Source organism: Marmota marmota, unplaced genomic scaffold (assembly GCF_001458135.2).
Source record: "Marmota marmota marmota unplaced genomic scaffold, marMar, whole genome shotgun sequence".
Classification (NCBI taxonomy): Eukaryota; Metazoa; Chordata; class Mammalia; order Rodentia; family Sciuridae; genus Marmota; species Marmota marmota.
In genome coordinates this window covers 6,883,823-6,905,826 of record NW_026000051.1, presented here as the reverse complement: position 1 = coordinate 6,905,826, position 22,004 = coordinate 6,883,823, and the positions used below count along the sequence as shown (strand labels likewise).

General features: G+C 39.8%; 1 protein-coding gene across 1 annotated transcript in view; it reads right to left on the bottom strand.

Annotated features, from left to right (window-relative positions):
• Psmb7 (proteasome 20S subunit beta 7) overlaps positions 1–21,716 on the bottom strand; it is a 55,717-nt gene extending 34,001 nt beyond the window's left edge. Inside the window, exons 1-5 of the mRNA XM_015497603.2 lie at positions 21,570–21,716; positions 21,069–21,162; positions 20,056–20,153; positions 18,333–18,473; positions 14,440–14,555 (exon numbers count right to left, since the gene is read on the bottom strand). Of these exons, the coding sequence (XP_015353089.1) occupies positions 14,440–14,555; positions 18,333–18,473; positions 20,056–20,153; positions 21,069–21,162; positions 21,570–21,631 (511 nt within the window). The 5' untranslated portion in view covers positions 21,632–21,716. The remainder of the gene's footprint in view (positions 1–14,439; positions 14,556–18,332; positions 18,474–20,055; positions 20,154–21,068; positions 21,163–21,569) is intronic.
• Between the last annotated feature and the right edge of the window lie 288 nt (positions 21,717–22,004).

Here is a 22,004-nt window from a genome sequence, read left to right as displayed (position 1 = left end):
GTATTTAGTGATAGAAAATATGTTCCAATGCAATATTAACAGGTATGCTTATGTAATACATACTGTGCAAACCTGGAAGAACAAATCAAAATATGCTCATTTCTGAGTGTTGCTACTTTCATATTGTTGCTTGTATATATATGTGTGTGTGTGTGTGTGTGTGTGTGCGCGCGCGCGCGCGTGTGTTCCCTTCAAAGAGCATGTATACTTGCAATTTTTTAAGGTATAAACTGGGAGACAACCCAACAGTGTTAAATGATTGGGGGGGGTGGGGGGATCCCAAAATACCAACCCCTTGCTACTTGTCACATCTTTAATAGCAGCAACTTATTCCTGAAATTTCTATACGGGGCCTGAAAGTCAATCCATGCATGAGTCAATGGTCCCAAAGTAGGACAGCAATCAATCAATACAAATAAATACATCATGCCTCTCTTTACCAGAGGTCTTAGGAGAGCTTCCTTGGGGCTGTCTTGGTTGTAGCTCAGTAGTACTGAGCCTACCTAGCACATGTGAGGCACTAGGTTCGATCCTCAGCATCACATAAAAATAAATAAATAAAGGTATTATGCCCATCTACAACTTAAAAAAAGTCACCTTAGTAATAAAGACCTGTGCGCATATTGGCAAAGAGTTAGACCCCAATTATCCAGTACGGCACTCTGGCAAACAGTGCCGAACAGTACAGTCAGTGCAGCTAGCTGCAACAGACACGCATGGTGCTGAGCATTTCAAAGCACACTTCCACCTACCAGTTCTGCTTGCTCTTCAGACATGGCAGGCGGCAGCAGCCCCACTTTACAACAGGGAAGACTGAAGCTCAGGTAAGGAACCTACCCACATCACGTGGTTAGCAAAGCTGGGATTTCATAGTCAGATCTATCTGAATTTAGAGTGTGTGATATTCTTTCCATTCTACCATGTTTGCTCTTAAATAGCAAAGCCAAATGCTTTAAATCAAGATTAGCAAGTAAGCCTGGAAGCAGCTATCTTTTCTTAGCTTCCCACCCCAAAAAAGCATGCCTTCAAGCTTCCTTTTTGTTCAGATTTCAGAATGATCAACACACATCTGGATATAGTTAATTTGTGTGGTTTTGCTTAGAAGTTCAAGCAAGACTGAAATTTTAGTTAAATGATCTAAATGATTAAATACACACCATTCACTGATTAGCAATGCCATTCAGTACTAGTTCTAAGAGTACTGTATATTAAAATAGCCACACTGAAAAAAAAAAAACAAAATTACTCTTTTTTATCCAAAGCCTCAGAAGATGCTTTTGATCTTATCAGCATTAGTACACGCTAGGTATCCTTCATGCAAGAATGATGAGGCCAGAATTGTTTTGGATTTTGGAATATTTGCCTATTCATAATAAGATAATCCAAAGGATGGAACCCAGTTCTAAACAAAAAATTCATTTATTTCACATACATCCAAGACACATAGCCTGATTGTAATCTTATACAATATTTTTAGTGTGCCTGAGTTTTGATGAGATCTGTCACAGGGCGTCAACTGAGGAAATTTCCACTTGTGGAGTCATGCTGGCACCCAGATTTAGATTAGGAAACATTTCAGATTTGGGGTGCTCAACTTGTAGTTCAATTTGAACCTAACTTTTTCCTGAAAGAACAATTCAAGTCAGGGCAAATCTGAACTGGCCAGTGTTTTTTGTATTTATTTAATGTTATTTTTACATATCAGAGTTCCTTGAAATGCTAAATCAAATTTAGCAATTCCATCATCTGTTATTAGTCATGCTAAAGAAATACTAAAAGACTGAAGTTACTTCCTAAAACCTGATGCCTAATTAAACTCTTTAAACAAGGATCTGAAAACTGGAAGGTAGAAATTTGCATTTTTAAATAAGATCTATGCTCATTCTCAGACTAGGGAAGAGGAAAACTCTGAAGGGTCTCTGACCCTAAATTCAAGTGTTAGGGTACTGCCCTATTGTATAGAAAAGGAAACTGATGCTCAGCTACTTTCAACTAATTTGTCTAGGACAATACAGATGGGCCACAATTCAGAAGTGACTTCCCCTGGGCCTAGTAGGGTGCAGGCTCTGGGATCACACATTTGCATAGGAGGGCACAGCTCTGATGCTCCCTGTCTGCTCCCCTGGGCAGGGACTCCAAGCACAAGTTGGCTGCGCTGCACCAGGAGGCAACATCCCTTCAAGCACAAAGTGATCCAAAACCATGCAGTGCAGTGCCCTGATGCCCTGGTTTCCCTCCCCAACACAAAAGAGATGACGAGCATGTGCACCTTCCTAAAGGGGCGGCTGTGAGGAATGAACAAGATGAAACAAGCAAAAGCAGAATGCCAAGGACATAGTAAGAGCTCAATAAAAGCTAGTTATTGTAATGACTTTAAAACAAGCTCCCCATCCTCCAGCAGCAATTTTATACACTTGTTCTCGACAAGTCCCCAGGCTGGCAGCTTTAATGGCAACAGAGGTCTTCAAAATTTCTTCTCTCAAAGTCACGAAGTTCTGAGAGGAAGCAGCAGGATATGGATTCCCACTGCTTTTCCCCAAATCAATTTAACCAGAACTTTACAGGAAAAAAAGGCTGCTCCTTCTGTTAAGGAGCAGTCCATTTTAAGCACCCAAGGACCTGTTTGCCACCATGGCCTGCCAAGGTGGAAGATATATGCAGCGATAAAGGAGTCACCCGCAGAACTTCTAATCCATCAGTGTCAGCTCTCCCTGACAGAGCTCTTAGTCACACTTGCTCATTGTTAGGCAACTGGCCACTCTTCCTGGGGAAAATTTGGTGCTTTCCACAGACCCATGGATGGGGGTCATTTTTCACTCCATTCCTGCTACAAGGCCTCATCTCCTGATACTAGTGCTTGCTCCGAGGACCAACAATACCAACATGTGAAGAGCTGATTTATGAATATAAAACAACATTGGTGCCAGGGGACAGTTTTCAGCCACTAGAGAGCAGTGGAGCACCTCTCAAGGCTCAGTAAAATGGAGCCACAGACTAAATGGTTTAATTGTATGCACGTATTTCATTATAAGCCTTGGCCAAAAGCTTCTGAGTATGCGGCAAACCAAGCAATCAGACAATCTTGCATCGCTTGCTGAAATCCAGATTTGTCCTTTGTCAGCATAAACAGTTTAATTTGATGTTTTCACTCCTGAGTAAGCACTGAGTATTACATTTAAACCCTCGTGAGGGGAAAGAATGCTTCCTTTTCATCAGCAAATGTACTTCAATGTCAGAGTCTACCTTTTATTCCCAATGACTTTAAAAAATTTTTTTCCCATTTCATACGCTTAAAAATACATTTTAAAATCATCCAACATTTTTCACTCCAAAACGAATTTCTCAAAAAGTACAGTTCCTATTCTAAATGCAATGTAATATAGTCAAAGAGAAGTTAAATTTCTAAGTAAATAATTTAAAACACTACTTGAAGGGAACAGGAATTTTTCTTATAATTGCAATTGCAACATCTCATGGACCTGATAGTTTATAAACACTCCTAAGACAAGACTAATAATCAGCGGCATTCAGGCCTAAAATGTGAAAGTTTTATTTTATTAATGCATTTAACTGAAATGCCACAGGTATGGGGAGAAAATGCTCCCTTAAAACAAAGCACCACCTAATCCTATGTTTATGGGCTAACGTGGAGGATGAAAAAAAATGCTTACAGATGTGCCTCCTCTGTCTCCCACAGTGGCAGGCCCACAGTAACAGGAGCTCCCACTGAGCATGCTGTGGCATAGGGCAGACCCTGCACCCTCGTGCAGCACAAGGGCAAGGCATCCCTTACTCTGGCTCGCTTTTCAAAACAACTTCCCAAATTGTAGGTCAGTCTACTCTGCAGGCCTTTTCCAAGTTTTATGTTTCTCAGGATCTTCAAGAAGAGAAGGATCAGAGATTTTAATCATTGATAAAGCATACCTAGTTTTAATCTTAAATTAAGGAATATCTTGCCCACAGAGCTTATATGCAAACAAAAGGAAATCCTACTTACTGAAAAAAAGTAGGGAGGCAGAGACTTTTTTTTTTAGGTTAATCAGTAGACTAGATGGTATTATCTCCTTTTCAGAAATGGGAAAAAGCTAAATTCAGAGAGATGAAGGAACCCACTCAAACTCACCCAGCCAATAATGGCAAAGTGGGAATCTGAACCCAGTTCTGAATGATAGCAAAGCCATCTGTTATGGTTCAGATATGAGTTGTTTCCCAAAAGCTCAAGTGTGAGACAATGCAAGAAAGTTCAGAGGTGAAATGATTGGGTTATGAGAGCCTTAACCTAATTAGTTCGTTCATCCAGATGAACAGATTAACTGGGAGGTAACCACAGACAGCCAGGATGTGGCTGAAGGAGGAAGGTTATTGGGAGCATGTCTTTGGGTATATATTTTGCCCCTGATGAGCACAGTACTTTATCTCTGCTTCCTGGTGGCCATGTACTGAGCTGCTTTCCTCTACTACACTCCTCCGCCATGATGTTCTGCTCACCTTGGGCCCAGAACAATGGAGCCAGCCATCTTTAGACTCAGACCTCGGAAACTATGAGCCAAATAAACTTTTCCACCTTTAAAATTGTTTTTGTCAGGTCTTTGGGTCACCACAGCAAAAAAAAAAAAAAAAAAAGCTGACTAAAACATCATTCTAAGCACTACCCAGGGAAAAGCCTGTTGTTGCATGAAGTGACTTTCCACTCATTCTGACCAATAAGAGAGTAAAAGAAAGCAAGTTCCAGACCACAAAGTAGAAGGTGCTTTTCTTTAGCAAGGCCAGTTCAGATCCAATTGTGAGATAAGAGCAGGTAAAGAAAAATTAGTTCACCACACTATCCCTAAAGTGGGGTCTAAAGAACAAATTTAAAACTGAGCATTTCATTTAACTCTTCTGAAAAACACTCCTGGCAAGAGCTTTTTTATTTGAGTGTAGACAAAATAAGGACTGAATTCAAATCAGAAAAGATAAAACTTCATGATAAAATATTTAAGCTGGAAAAAAGAGGGAAATGCACTACACATTAATTCCATATTTTACCATTTTATGTATATATAAGAGATGTTCAATTTTTTTTAAATAACAAACCAAAAACAAAGTCCACTCTGATTAGAACAGATTAAGAACTGGCAATGTTGAGTATATTACCTTCCCTGTAACAATATGATGAATTTGTTAAATGTTTTCTCATTTCCTAACATAATGGCACCATCTATTGGCTTAGTACCACCTTTGCAACAACCAGGAAGCAAGAGATATAATTAAACTTTCATGGGCTTTTGGTTCTCAGTTGTTTTCTTCCTGGTACTCCACAGCAGCATAAATTTTAAGATATAAAATCCTATGAATTGTACATTTTAAATCTTTTAAAATGCCCCTTACTTATATTGATCAAAGCAAGACAAAGTACCAGAGAAATATTTGTACATCGAACTGCACACAGAGAATATGATGGCACTAAAAAATATTAAAACACCATGCACCAAACTTCTAGCATGTGCTGTTTCTTATACAGTATCTCACACATCCTCATACCTTTCCCCTGGGCAGTTCCTCTAACTACCATTTTACAGGACAAGAAATCAAGGCACTTAGCTAATGTGATTTTAGACTGAAGATCTAAACCCAGATTGATTCCAAAAACCAGCTCTTTCAACTAAGCCATGGTGCCTCAAAAAGCGACGCCAAGACCAATACTTGCACATCAAGTGCAGTGATTTGCACAGTATGTTCACATACGCCATGGCATCACAGCACCCCAAGAACCTATGGCCTTCCCAAGAAACCAACCAAACAAAGGCCACCACAAACCGCACCAACTTCATTTTGAAAGAGCAGATCTCTGGGTGGGTTTTTGGCTCAGAGGTGGAGCACTCGCCTAGCATGCATGGGGCACTGGGTTTGATCCTCAGCACCACATAAAGTAAATACATTGTGTCCACCTGTAACTAAAAAATAAACATTTATAGGACAAAAAAAAAAAAAAAAGCAGATCTGAGGCTCCAAGCTCCAGGGCTTCTTGTAGAGTTCTAAGTTACACCTCCGGTAGCTACGGAAAAGCCCACTCTGAGCAGTCAGTCACGGCTGTCTGAGCAAAGCTTCCAATGGAATGAGGTTTCCTAAACCGGCCCGGCTCCTCCCTCGCACAGCCCTTGGCAGGTAGACACACTCCAATACCCACAGCAACACATGCTTCCAGGGCCTCTTCAGCAGTCAATTACATGAGGCCCTACTATGGAATGAAGAATTACCAGCAACACCACAGCTATAAAGTCCACACACATGTCCTCTGAGGAGGCTCTTGTGAAGGTCCATGAACTAAATACAGCTGCTGCTAAATTCACATCTGATTTAAGAAATGAAAATGAAAATGGAAGAAACGTGTCATCACGAGAGTACTAATTTTTTCTAACACAGGAGAACTTTCAACATCAAATCATGTGGAGACATCAAAATATCTGCACAAAGGTCTCACTTTAGTGTAAAAATGCAGGGAAAACGGCAAGTCCGAACCCCCTAATGATGTTCCAACTTAATTCTAGGATTCTTTTGGCAAAGCCGTGAGACATCTGGTATATTTCCTCTTCTGTCCCGCATCTTTTTAACTGCTCAGGGGCCCTGTAAGCTGGGACTTGGTTTGTGCGTTCTAGTAATTATGAAATTGTATATCCAGTTTATCTGGAGATAAAATTTTACCTGGATGGCCCTGGCTGTGACCCCAAGTCTTCCCTAATGGTGCATACCAATGTTTATTCCTCAAGTTAGTATTCCTAAATTGTCCAAGGGCCTCATTTCCAGGAATGTCATGCTTGAAATTTTATTCATATTAATTCTCTATGTGGATAAGCAGGCAAAAATAAAAATTTTATATACCTTGCCAATGCTGCTACAAGGAACACTGCCAAACTAATAGCAAAAGATGGTCCCCAAGCTTCTTCTGACACTACTTCAGTTTGCCTAATAAAGAAAAGCTGCCAAGTTCAAAGAAAAAGCTAATTAATCTGAGAATTAAAAGAACTCACATTTTGTCTATTAAAAAATATGACTAAAGCCCCTCTCCCTTTCTTAATAACGTCATTCTCTCCCAGCTTTCAACAATCACAATCGATCAACCGCAGTCTCTTGAATTATTCTCTTAAAGAGAAGTGAAAGAAATCCTAGGGTTCCCATTCCCACTCATGCACTCCCTTGCTGTATGAACTTGGCAAGAAATCTCCAGGAGCCTCAGTTTCCTCAAGCAAGGATGAGAGCAGCCACATCTCTATTTGGCAAAGATTAAATCAGTGAAGTACCACCCCCCCAACAGCTGCCAGTACTACAGCTAAATAAGTGCTGCCATTCTTATGGTCACCCTTCTGTCCACAAAGACGGCTTTAGGACAGGGCCACACCATGATGTGTTCAATGTATCTGTCTCCCAAGGAAACCCTCAGGAAGGCCAGTCCTCAGAGAGTGGGCTCCTGGACCCAGCACTCAATGCAGATAGAGCTGCGCCTGCAGGTTGAAGATGAGCAAGACAGGGTGGGCAGCCAGGAATCATGTAAATGAAGGCAGCCCTCAGGCACCTGGCTAGTCGCCAATATGAGCCCATGGTAGATAAAATTTAGATACCCTTGTCTTAGGAATAATTTGTAGCTTCCAGCTCTTCCTGTCAAATCACTCAAAAAGAAAAAAAAGGTTAATTACAAAGTTTTTCAGTTTTGCTTTTATTTCTCATAACAAAAAAAACTCCTAATTTAACAAAACATGAGAATTCAGATGAAATATTCAAGTCAAACTCATGGAGGCGCAGAATTGAGGAGGGCCCTATTTTATCTGTTCTTCATGAAATTAAATGAATTAAAGCAAAATCCATCAAACTTTGGCAATTCTGGAGTTCTCTATGTCCAGCTGCCCTCAAAAACAAAGGAAGGGGCGGGAAAGAGGAAGAGGAAGGAAAAGACAAAATAACACAAAAATCAAAGCCACATTAGGAAGAAAGGCAGCCCTGCACAGCTACTATCATAAGGAACAATTGCTAGAAGAAGCTAAAAGGGCAAGAGAGACAAAGCCCAGAGCAGGTACAAAAATGTATTTACATTCTTGATAATGGACTCCTTTCACAATGCACTTGAATCAGAAAGAAAAATCGAAATCATTTATCTTGGGGTCACACAAACATGGATAATTTTTAAAATTTCCTTTGATACTATAAAACTGTTTCAATAAACCTTTTTGTTTGTGTTTTTTTTAAGTTGTAGATGGACACAATAACTTTTATTGTATTTGTTTATTTTTATGTGGTGCCAGGGATCGAACCTAGTGCCTGACGTAAACTAGGCAAGTGCTCTCCCACTGAGCCACAACCCCGGACCAATAAATATGGTTTTTAACATGCAGAGTACAAAATCTACACATAGAGCAATTGAAAATATGGACAAAATGCCCATTGAGAATTTGGATTAATATTTTTAGTATTCAGAAACAAAACTTACTACTAAATAAAATAAAATCATAGTTGCTATGTTGAACCAGGGCTTGCTTAACAGAGACAAGGGTTCAAATCCCAGCTTTGCCACCTACAGGCTGAATGATATTGGCTAATTTGCTAAATATCTCGAAGCTTTAGGTTTCTCATCAATAAAACAGCAATAACAGAATCCCTTGCACGGAATTTTAACTGAAAATAATGTGACAGCACCCAGCAGACTTTGGCACAGAGACACTGCATAAATGTTTCACATTTAAAATAATATTAAGCTTCAACAACGACCAAAAAAGGACATGTCTTGCAAACAATGCTTTGTTCTAGTCTCTTACAGCTAACCTGAGGCCACATAAACAGAAGTCAATTTAAACCAACTCTAGGGGTGCTGTGAACAAACAATGAATAGCAGCTGAATTTCAGATGTTCTTTGGCACAAATAAGTTTAGAGAATGAAAAAATTAATTCACCATCAAATATTCATTGAGTTGCAGGACTCTGGGAGGAAGAGATGGCTGAGTGTTAAAGGAGCAAGAGGGACAAGGGCTAGGTAAAAAAGAGTTTGGCAGGGGCTGGAGTACTCAAATCGGGACTTGCAACACAAGCCTAAATGACCAGGAGGGAAGGGCTTTGGGGCTAGACTTTGAGTGACAGGGGAGACACTCCAGGCAGCAGTCATTTCTGACAAAAGTCATCTTGGTAGCTATTCAGGGAGGTACAATGGAGGTTTAACAGGAATGCAACGGGAAAGGGGGTTTTAGGATCAACTGGAAAGAGAAGTGGCCTGGGTGGAGGAGTTACAGCAACACTGCAGCCAAGAGACAGCAGGGGACTGGCACTGAGGAAGAAAACGGAAAATCAATGCCACAAACCCAGGATCCAGCCTAAGAGCTGGCCGGTTTCTGGAAGTCTCTGTAATGACAGGGGCCATCCCTACGGCCTCTGGACCCATCACATCCTCAACATCTCTGGCTACAATGCATCTCCCTACCCCCAGCCTCCCACATGCCAATGCTCTCTACAGCTATCAGACTGCTCTAAAAGCAAATCTAAACCTACCACTACCTGGCTTGAAAACTCTAGGTGGAAACCTCCAGAACAAAATCAAACAGCTCAGCTTACAGCACCAGGCCCATGTAAGGCCTGTATTCAGTTTCGCTTCTGCTCTACACTCACAGCACAGCTCCTCTTCATCCTTCCCCACTGCTGCTTCTGCTTCCCTCTGTATATTACCCTCCCCCATTTACCTCCAGCAAACCCTGGCCTACCTGTTCCCTGGTCACACAGATCATACAGAGCCTAAAGAGCCTTTCCTTTGGGGGCAGGAGTGGGGCAGTTAATTCCTATTCATCCATCAGATCTTAGCTTAAATGTTATTTCTTCCCATTGTTTCACTTTATCAGAGACAAAAATACCCATTGTTGATAAGGCGGCAACAGAAAGGCATCCTTGTGTTCTCTCAGTGGAAGAGTAAACTAGTTATCTTTTAGGATTTGGCAAGAGCTCTCAAAAAAGCATAAAGCACTGTACAGTTTATCATCTGTCACTCTTTGGGACTGCCCAACAGCTGTATTTCCTTCCTGTCTGGGGAACTCCACCCACACAAGAATGGGAGGCTGAACTGGACCAATCAGAAGTACCCACCCTTTCCTGTAAGGAGCCCTCTGGCAGCAAGAGGGAAAACAGAAGACACCCCTGGCTCTGAGGCCACTGAGGTGCAGTACTAGCTGCCCCAACCAGCCAAAGCCGATACAGAAGCATGATTTTTTACACTATTCTTAGCCCCAAACCCAGTTATTGCCCTCTCAGCTTTGTTGTGAACCAGGACCTGCTAGCCTTTGAAAAAAAAAAAATTTCTTCTCCTTAAATCACCGGTGATTCTACTGCTTATAAGCAGAGAATTCTGACTGGCACATGAACATATCCCAATCTAGAAATTAAACAACTACAAATTTATCTAAATCAAGCATGTACTTGTGCAAACAGATGAAGGCACTTTGTTGCAAAGCTAAGAAAACCAAAGCATCAAAATATTCATTACTAGAAGAATGGGTCAGTAACCATGGTATAGCCAGAGAGTGATTCTATACGATCACTATTACAGAAATGACATATATCTAAACACACTGCTATAAACCCTTTTCAAAACAAATTAACTGTAAGGGAGAAACACTGTGTACTCCATAAGGTACAAATATGCATGCAGATAGATGATAGATCATAGAGAAAGGGTTGTGTGAAGGTGTACCATAAAACATTTCCCAGGAAAAATAAGAACCCTAACATTGATAACTTTGGAGGAACAACATGAAACAAACATTTCTTTGTCCCTCTTGAGTGTTTTGTTATGTTCATAAAACTACTTTCATTAGAAAATGTTAAAGTGTCACTTGCTCAGAAAGGACTTCCCAAACATCAATCATCCACATATTACTTCCTATTATTCTTTTGTTGTTGTTGTTTTGGTATTGGGGATTGAACCCAGGGGCGCTTAGCCATTGAGCCACATCCCCAGTCCTTTTGTATATTTTATTTAAAGATAGGGTCTTCCTAAGATGCTTTAGGGCCTCACTAAATTGCTGAGGCTGGCTTTGAACTCCTGATCCTCCTATCTCAGCTTCCTGAACTACTGGGATTACAGGCATGTGCCACTGTGCCCAGCTCCTTCCTATTATTCGTGACTATCATTCTTCTCTAGGGGAATTATCACTGTGCATTCTTTTAGATTAAGGTGTGTTCATCTAATGTCCATCTGCCCACCAGGCTACAGGTGCTGAAGTGGCACTGTGATGACCACCACATTCCCAGTGCCCAGCACAAATGATGTTAAATAAACACCTGATAAAAGTAAAGGGATTTTTTTTTTTTTTTTTTTTTTTGGCAGAACTAGAGTTTGGACCCAAGGGTGCTCTACCACTGACCTACATATCCAGCCCTTTTTATTTATTTTTTTATTTGTTTTTTTTTTTAGAGAGAGAGAGAGAATTTTTTAATATTTACTTTTTAGTTTTTGGTGGACACAACATCTTTATTTTATTTTTATGTGGTGCTGAGGATCGAACCCAGTGCCCCATGCAAGCCAGGCGAGTGCGCTACCGCTTGAGCCACATCCCCAGCCCCCTTTTTATTTTTTAAGACAGGGTTTCATCAAGTTGCCCAGGCTGGTCTCAAACTTAAAATTTTCCTGGGATTATAGGGGTGTGCCACCACGCCCAGCCTTATTCTCCTTTTCAAGACTCAGCTCAAGGGAAGTGAAGCTTTTCCTAAATGACCATAGTTTAGAAGTGACCCTTTCTCCCACAGCCCCACTCACTCTTTGTTCTTTTTATCTACTATCCCAGTTGGCATCTACCACTGTCTCCTATTAGATGATGAATATCTTGCAGGCAAGGCCCTCCATTTATCGCTGTCTGCTATAGTGCCTTTACACAGAAGGCACTCAATACACAGATGAGTGAATGAACACGCAAGATCTCAAAGAAACAATGTGATTGCATATTAAATCAGACATTGCTGCTGTTTCTTTCTCAATCCAGTTTAGAATTACAAAGCAAACGCTTTCTAAATTGTTTTATAACCTTTATTATTTAGTTTTATGTAGAGCTGAGGAGCAAACTCAGTGCCTCACACATGCTAGGCATGCTAGGCAAACACTCCACCACTGAGCCACAGCCCCAGCCCCCAAAAGCAAATTTTTGTTTCTTTTTTGCTCCATTTTTTTTTCTTTGTTTCTGGGGGTGCCTGGGGGCAGAGTATGGAGATTGAACCCAGGTAAGCTATTCTCCTAGCCCTTTTTATATTTTTTACTTTTTTTTTTTTTTTTTTTTTTTTTAGTTGTAGGTGGACACAATGCTTTTATTTTTATTTATTTATTTTTATGTGGTGCTGAAGATCGAACCCAGTGCCTCACCCTCACTAGGCGAGCACTGTACCACTGAACCACAATCCCAGCCCTATATTTTTTACTTTTGAGAATAGAATGGCTATCACTAAATTTCCCAGGCTAACCTCAAACTTGCAATCCCCCTATCTCAGCCTCCCAGGCTACTGGAATTATAGGCACCACCATGCCTGGCAGGAGTGTTTCCAAAAGAAAGTATTCCATAAACCCAGAGCTGTACACCCATCATTCTGAAGTCAAACCACACTTGGGGAGGTAAAAAAAAAAAACACTGCAATGAGAACAAAGCAAAAGGCAGGTCTCAGAGGTAAAAGCAGACTCACATCCGTGCGACTACTCACTGTCAACAACTTTTCCTAAATTTAGCTTTGTGTTACAAAAAATTACAGTTCAAAAACAAAAGAAACTAATTCAATTTTCCCATTTTAAAAATGAAACTGCTTTGTACTAATGTTAAATTTCCTGAAATTGATGATTTTATCCAGGTAATGAAAGAGAACTCCTTGAAAGATTTAGAGGTGGGGAGCTATTTACTCTCAAGTGATTCCAAACACAAAAAATAATGGTAATAATGATGATGATGATGATGATGATAACGACAATGATGATGTTATGTATGTAAGGTAAAATGTTAACAACTGATGAATCTGGGTAAATGATTCATTATATGCTGTCAAATTTTCTGTGTATGCTATTTTTCTGCCAAGTTTGAAATTTTTCAAATAAAAAATAATGAAACTACTTATTTAATAGAAAAGGTTATTCTATCTTTACTGCCACTTAAAAGTCCTAGATGGGGAGACATAAAAGCAATACTTTAATGGAAATAAAAACTACATTTGAATAAAGCAATTCTAAAATTACTCTAAGTATCTTCATTTTAAAATAATTACAAAGTTCCATCCCTATGGTATCTGAGGGTAAATCATTCTCTCCAACAAACAGGGAACATCTGTTGTAGAAAACCTTGTAAGAAGCTAAATAACACAACGGGAGAGCAAAGTCTCAAATTGGCAATTTCCAATATTCAAGGCAGCAGACTTCTAGCTACAGTCAAGACAACCAGACAACATAAGTGGTTGGAAAAATACCAGCTGCATGACTATTCAAATTTTTGGACTTATACCATCTAACTCAGATATTTAACAAAAAGTTAGAGTCTGAAAAGTCCTAATCCTTCTAAGTATAATTTTATCACTGGTTTGTTGTTGTTGTTGTTGTTGTTAATGGGATCATTAAAAGAAAATTCTCTCATCTAGCAGTGCTGAAACACAAACATAAAAAGCTGATCTGAAAAGATTTACTACTATTTATAGGCCAGACACTGGAGCAGATGTTCTATATACAGCTCCTTGTCATGAAAAGCACCTGGTATGTAGGCAATACTGACATTTCACAGCTGAGGGAATCAAGGTTCAAGGTGGAATCAAAAACTCATGATTTCTCAGACATTAAATGGTAAAGAGGGACCACAGTCACTCACAGCTTTAAAAAACAGAAAACCACTCTCTGCCTATACCAGTCATGCTCAGAAGCGAGGCCTCAACTCTACCTTTCCATCTGCCCAGAGGGCTCTTCCACTCAAATCTCACTTTCATCATGAGACCTACCCCAACCTTCCATCCTCTCACTTGCCCACCACTCCAAAGTACTCTTATGCTATATGTATCTTTTAACTTTTTGTTTTCATCTTTGTAAATTTATACAGAGATGTAAGAAATACAGAGTTCCCAAATACCCTTGACCCAGTTTCCCCAAAATACATTACTACTGTAAAATATCACTGTATAATAAACACAAGGAGGGGAAAAAAGCATTTTTTTCTCCAGTATTTTTGCTTCCTAACATTATAAATGTATTTTATAGTTGCTTACTGTCTGCTTCCTCTAAAAAAAAAACTCCTCATAGAAAGGAATTTTTCTAAATTTTGTCTGCCATACATCAAGTTTAATCCATAGTAAGCATTCAATAAATATTTATCAAAGCACTGAATTTCACTGCCTCCTTTAATAGGAAACATACCACACTTAAAGAGACAAACCTGGCAATAGGAGAATTCTGAAACATAAATAAAACATCAAACTCACCCATGGTGACATAAGGCAACTTATCAGTTGACCCGTGAGGATAGATGCTGTAGAGATGAGGGCCAGTGACATCTACACCCCCTAAAACTAGGGCTGCACCAATGTAACCTTGATACCTGGTGATGAGAGTATGCATAAGGAAAAAAACATCAGTCTGCATGGCACCACTGTAACCTAATCAAAAGCTGCATGAGAATTCAGACAACAAAAAGTTTTTCTTATATTGTTTCATTAAGGGGTTATTACTTTTATGGGAACAAAAAAGAGAAAGGAACTAACATTAGAGGGACATCTATGCGGTATACTGTGTGAAGTACTCCACATACCTCATTTCAGCTCAGCCTCAGCCTCCTTTAAAAGACGACACTATAATATGAAAAATGTGCTCTATATGTGTAATTAAGAATTGTAATGCATTCCGCTGTTATATATAAATTTTTTTAAAAAAAGGACACTATTGCCAGGCTCGTGGCCCACACCTGTAATCCTAGAAACTCAGGAGGCTGACATGGGAGGATCCCAAGTCTGAGGCCAGCCTTACCAATTTAGTGAGACCCTGTCTCTAAAATATAAAAAAAGAATCTGGGGATGTATTCAGTGGCAAAATATCCCTGGATTCAATCCCAAGTATTACCCCTGCCCCCAAAAAGTACTATCATTCCTACTTAAGAGAAAAATCAACCCAGAGACATTAAGTATTTGCTCAGTGTCTGAGAGTAAGTTTAGCTTACTCCAAAGATCACAAGCACTGTCGCCTTCACACCTCTCTGTGATTAACAGATAAGCCCCCTTCAGAGTTAACAATGAAGAGCTACCCAGCTCTTCTAAAAACCAACCTTATCACAGACACAACAGGAAAATGGCTCATGTCAAAAATACCTTGCCTCTGAGCTCAAATCACAGATATAAGCTCACATTGAATAAAAGGAAAGCATTTCATCATTTAGAAACATGAATAATAACTCCATGAAAGCCTTTAAACCACTGCTCCTACCATAGGACAAAGCCGTGCCTCTTCAGGAACACAGAGAAATACATTTCCCACCTCATTCCACTTGGTCACATTATCTGTTCCTCTGGACTCTTTACACAGTTGGTTTATTTACCATTTCTATGTATTATTTTCCCTGTATTCAGTTCACCTGCCATTAGAGATGCTATGCTGGATAAAGATGCTGAATTTAAACTTCTCTGCTGTTAGCCTTACCTCCTTGAAAAGAAAAGTAAAACCCACACACACCAAACTTGCCATATGATATAATCATTGAAACTGATACAAATAAATTAACATAAAGACCAAAAAGTCATAGTTTTAGACTGAGAAACAGCTACACACCAAAAAGCATTTGGTGAACAGATTAGTCAAGTCCAGTATTTCCCCCGTATTTTGATTACCAAACTGTTATTTCAAAAAGAATCTTCCACTTTTAAATAAAAAATTCAATATTAGCAAAGAATCTTAGAGGAAGCCTGAAGAGGGAACATAGGCCAGATGGCAGGGAGCAACTGGTCCAAAGGCATCAAAAATTATAATATTGATCCATGGTTCTTAAACACAATTCCACAGACCCCTTTGAAAAACTGACTAAGACTCTGGAACCCTCCCCCAACAAGATCACAGAGGTTTTTTTGTAATTCAAGAGGTTCTAGATCTCTAGAACTCCTCCATGGGTTCAAGGGGGAGAGCTCCTGATTCTAAGCTGTCTACTAACAGGAACAAGATGCACAGTACAGAATTAAGTGAACAGAGTAAGTTACAAAACATCACACACAATGGCATGCCATTCTTGTTAATATGTAAATATGAGAGTATAAGTATAGAATGAAAAAATACATCTCAAAGATTTTCAGCACCCCCCCCCGCCCCACCATCATAAGCCTTGCTTCTTTATTCCTTTCCCCCTCAAAAGTCAGAGAGCCAGAAACTAGTATCTTTACTTTATTGAGAAAGAAACTGTGTTTAGAAAAGATAGAGTGAACTGCCAAAGTCACATAGCTGGCAGTGATGTAGAAGGGACTTGAACCAAAGTGCCAAAGTAAAATTCTAGGCTTTTTCCCCCTTTCACCACTCTGATTCACTCTATGTACCTCACCAAAAATGACAACAGGGCATAAAAGACTAAACAACCCTGGATTAAATTTTTACATGTTCCTCTCAAAAATATTTGACAAAATTTAATTTTTACAAAGTGTTATTAACCTAAAAATGATAAAACATTGAAAAAAAAAATACTTCAGAATTCCTGAAATATTCCAGGAAGAATGATTAAAATACTTGCTAAACTATTTTGCTAAACACATTAAATAACCTTGCAAGGAATCTTGAAATACAATATTTATTTATGGCAACTTTAGAAGTTTGAAAATTGTTTAAAATGTAATGAACCACATTAGCCACCAGAGGGAGCTTTGTATTTAAAATTAAAATCCACAAATGTCTTTGGCACTCAGTAGGTGTGCTTCAACAAGCTCCACTCACAATACAGCTAAGAATTTAACTGGTTGGCAACAACTCTCCTGGATCATAATGATGATTATATACACAAAGGCTCAGCACGGCCAGAGCAGGAATTAGGTAGAATAGGTTTCCTACCCACATGACGCCAAGTCTTAATTTTCTCATCTGTAAAATGGAAACTATACTAATATCCTTGCTGCATATACACTACTGAGAAGCCAGAGCAAGACATGTAGATGAGGACCCTCAAGGCAACAGCCATGTAAGAAACAGAGAGAACTGAGCCAGGGAGGAACTGTGACAGGGCACTCCTACATCTAAGGTGACATTCACCACTCAGTTCCAGAACATCTTTCTGAATTCTTTTCCAAGCCAGAAACTTGTGTATTTTTAATTCAAATCTCCAACTTTATAAATTATTAGCCACTGTTTTTTTTAAATGCCATGTGACCTAAGTAAACTCCTCTAAAGACCATGGCCTATGACCTACCAGTTCATCATCTTTCTATTCATGCTTTCCTTTAATTCTCACAAAAATCTCTAGAAGCATGTATCATGATGTCCATTCCACATATAAGGAAAAAAAAAAACTACTGAAAGTGAGGCAGGTCCCAAAAGAAGTCAGTATTCCAACTCAAAACTAAATGCCCAGCCTACTTCCACTGCAATGTACTGCCTCTCTTATATACAGCAAATGAGAAAATGGACTTAAGATGTGAAAACTGTCAAAACCTACACAAACATAAAGTAATGATGTGATTATTAAAGAAGAAAAAACAAAACTACTCATAGGTGGGCATCAGCATAGGGTGAAGTTCAGCCAACTCACTACATGTCTATAAGCCTCAGTCTGCTCACTTATAAACAGGAGACAGTAATAGCCCCTCTCTCACAGTTAAAGGATAAAGTGGGAACAGGCATAAAGCACTTTAACACAGAGCCTAGAATGGAATTAAGGGACAGAAAAAGAGACAGATAATATCAATATTATCATACTCACTCACTACACTCAACTACAAGTAGTACTGTTCACTGCATTGTTATTTAGCCCCTAAAAGAAGGAGAAAAAAAAAATCATCTGTGTGTTGGACGTGGAGAGGTGAGATTTGTAGGACAAACTCAAAAAAGTTCCCCCAGCTCTCACTTTCCTACCATGAACAAAAGATTGCTTTTATCCAGTAATATCCTTTTACTTCAGGAAATTACTCACCTGGATGCCTGTGATTTATTGGGGAGGGGGAATCAGACCCTATAAATTTAAATTCACTATCAAATGCCTTCTGAAATTAAAATGACTTTTTATTTAATAACAATTGACTTCTGAAATAAAATGTGTACTTCGGAATGTTTTTTCTCTAGCTTCCAGGTTTCCCTTGGCTAAGTATCTAACATATGAGAAAAAGATGCTAAAGAAATCCCTGTCCTGGAATCTTACCTGAAAAGCATCTGCTTCAGCATCCGATTGGCCGTTACAACTCTGGGAAGGCGGCCAGTAGAGAGGGAGTGGAGCTCCAAATTGGAAGAAATGAGCTGGGTTGTCATGTCTGTGTCTGCTGCTGTCCCAGCACCACAACAACTAAAAAATACCACGAGAAACTTAGCTGACATTCAATTACCAGGAGTCTCAATTAGAAGCTGAGTTCAAGTATACAGAGAGGATTTAAGTCTATCTGCAATGCAACTACTCTAATCAATCTTAAGTAAACCCAAAATTGAGAATACACATCCAATTATATTCAAATATGTTTTCTACAGCCCAGTGAACATTTCAAAATCACTGGTTTCTATGAACCTAACAGAGTGCATATTTTAGTAATACTACAAATGTATCCAGTGCTACAAAAAAGCAAGGTGTGTTGTAATTCAATATCTGCCAAGTATTTACTACCAGATACCAGTCATAATACCAAGCACTGGAAACAAAGAAAATGTAATTTAGGCTAAGTGTAGTGGCACACACCTATAACCCCAGAGACTCAGGAGGCTGAAGCGGGAGCTTCAGGAGTATCACAAATTCAAGGCCAGTCTCAGCAACTTAGCAAGGCTCCAAGAAATCTAAAGAGACCCTGACTCAAACTGAAAAATAAAAAGAACTAGGAATTAGCTCAGTGGTAGAGTAACCCTGGGTTCAATTCCCAGTACCTAAAATAGAAAATACAATTTGATTCTTAATTCCCAAACTGAGTGGATGAGACAAACAAAAATTATAATATACCACATAATAAAGTATAGTAACATAAGTATAACTTATGTATATAAGTTATAAGTTTAACTTATAAGTTTCTCCTCTGAGAAACTAGAGGAGAGACTAGTTCTGATCATTAACAAAAGGTTTTCTATGAACTGGATTTGGAAGAATGAAAACATTATACAAGGGGTTTGGAAGATGTATTTGGTATTAAGAGTACTGGCCTGGCAGGTCCAAGGCCCTAGGTTTGGTCCATAGGCATACACAGACACAGACACAGACACAGACACACACACACACACACACCCCTCTCTAAGCAGAGAAAAGAGAGCATTTCTAAGCAAAGAGACTGGTATGCAGAGGTGATACAACTTAGAAATAAGGGAAACAGGAATAGGGGTACGAGGGAATAGGGAATAATATCCTTTTACTTCAGGAAATTACTGTCAAGAGGAACTGGAGCATGGGGTAATGGCAGCCAAAAGAGGCTGAAAGGTAATCTTTTTGTGACACTGTACAGAGTCTTAAATGTCATGCTACAATTTTGACTTTATCCTACAAGTAAAGTGAAAATGTGAAAAGTCTTCTGAAAAGTTTTTTTTTTTTTTTTTTTTTTTTTAAGAAAAGGGACAAAATCAGATCTTTGTGTTTTACAAAGTCTGGTAGAGCAGAAGAGTAACAATGACAACTCCAATATTCCAGTTGAGAAAAAAACACAAATGTCAGTCTTAATAGAGGGAGGGATAGAAGGAAATGGATTCAAGATACAGAAGGCAGAACTGGCTACCAAATTAACTTAAGACTAAAGAGAGGACTTGTAAATAACTTAGGTGACAGGTAGGTGGTAATAACCTTTTAAGGAGATAGAAAATACAAGCTGAACAACAGGTTTCGGGGAGAATGATAGTAAGTTCAATTTTATCCCTGACATTTGAAAATTTAAGAGCTACTCAAACTAATCAATACTTACTAAATATTAGGAGATATGAAGTGAATTTTTGAACAGTTCTTATCAGCAACAACCATCCCTTCAGTAGCTCTTGTATCTGCTCCAAGAACTATCCCATCCTATTTAAAAAAAAAAAAAAAAAAAGTTTTAAACAATTTTACACATATAAGCCTCAGTTCTCCTTTCCAGTTAGGGAAAACAATGTTAGTCATATCCTGCTCCCACAATCCCATACCACCAAAAATGCACCAAAAAATAGTGTTCTACATGCTCAGGATTAACAAAAGACTGCTTTTTTTAGTTGCCAATGGATTTTTTTCCTTTATTTATTTATTTATATGTGGTGCTGAGAATCCAACCCAGGGCCTGACACATGATAGGCAAGCACTGTACCACTGAGCCACAACTACTGCCCCACAAAAGGTTTCTTAATAAACATTACAGCTTGAATCCTGAGTAGGTGTTAAGAATTAACACTCCCATTTTCTGTTAAGATTCAGTGAATTCCTTACAAATCCAGAGCTAATCTGAGAAAAATCTCCGTTAAGTCCCAGAAATTTTTCCATTAAAATAGGCACCTCTGCCAATTTGTTTTTTAAAAATGTCGCTTTTCAGCTGAAACATTATTCATCATCCCTTTTGATCTTTACAACAATTTAAGGCAAGAAGTATCCTTATCTGATGAATGGAAAAGGTGTAGCCACCAGAAGTAACATGAACTGCCCCAAAGTGGAAGCATAATAAAAACGTGAGATCTAACCCCAAATTTTGTGCTCTCCCGTGACACCATCCAGCTTCCTAAAGTAACTTAAGAAAGAGCAGATTATCCTCCCATCAAAATCCTAAGTGAGGAAAGAATACACCTGTAAGCACACAAAACGTCCTGGCAAAAGCAGTCTCTTTTAAAAGACTTTTTCCTGATTCTCTCTATAATATTTGTCCTTCCAGACCCAGCTGAAAGAGACAAAGGAGTCCAAGTGGCCTGGTTCTTGTTATCAGTCCGTCACCGCGGCTCTTAGCCTGCCCGGGCTTACCTTATAGACCACCCCCGCGATGGTAGTGCCAGTTTTCCGGGCTTTTGGAAGCTTATACCCCTTCTTCGCAAAGTCCGCCTCCAAGATGGCATTCCTGAGAGCACAAGTGGAAACAAGAGAGTTAATGGGAGAGACCACACTGAGAAGTCCTGGGAACTAGGAAAAAGGAAAACTATAATCTGCTGTCACCCCTATCTGTTCAATAAATCCTCCCACCATCAGCACTATCGCCCCTTTTTTCAGATAAGCGTCTCAGAGAGGACCGACGACTCGCCTAAACTGAGGGAGACAGATACTGTGTCCCGCATCACTGGGCAAATGAGAGGCCCGACTCGTCCACGAGAGAAACCCACGTTCAGGCCGATTCCCCTGAGTCACACGAGCCCCGGGCCCCGTCATCCTCCCTTCGCTCGCATGTTCCCGATGTGGCCGTGGCCCAGCTCCGACCCCGGCACCGCACTCCCACTCCCGCCCAGAACGCGACCCGGGGCACGGTCGAACCTGCGGCAGTTCTCAAAAGAGAACCCTCCAACCGGTGGCTCATACACCGACACAGCCGCCATCTTTCCAAGAAAGTATTTCCGGGCCGGAGGCGGGGCAAATAAAAACAGCCGAGCACTTCCGGCGCCGCCAGCAAACAGGGCTGAAGGCGAGGGACAACCTGCAAGGCGAGTGGTTGATCTTAGAGTCCTGATTCCTAGAGAGGCTCAGAGATGTTTGTGTATGTACAGCGCCTCAAGTGGCGCGAAGGATAAACACACCCAGAGCAGGGGGAAAAAATGTGGTAAAAGCGCCTGCCACCAGGTTTACACCAGACCTATTTCTACCATTTATGGGGCTCTGAGATATTGACACCCAAGTCCCACACAGCTCCACCACCTCCTTCCATTGGGCAAGTCCTCTCAGATCTCTGAATCTGTTCTCTCCACTGTCAAC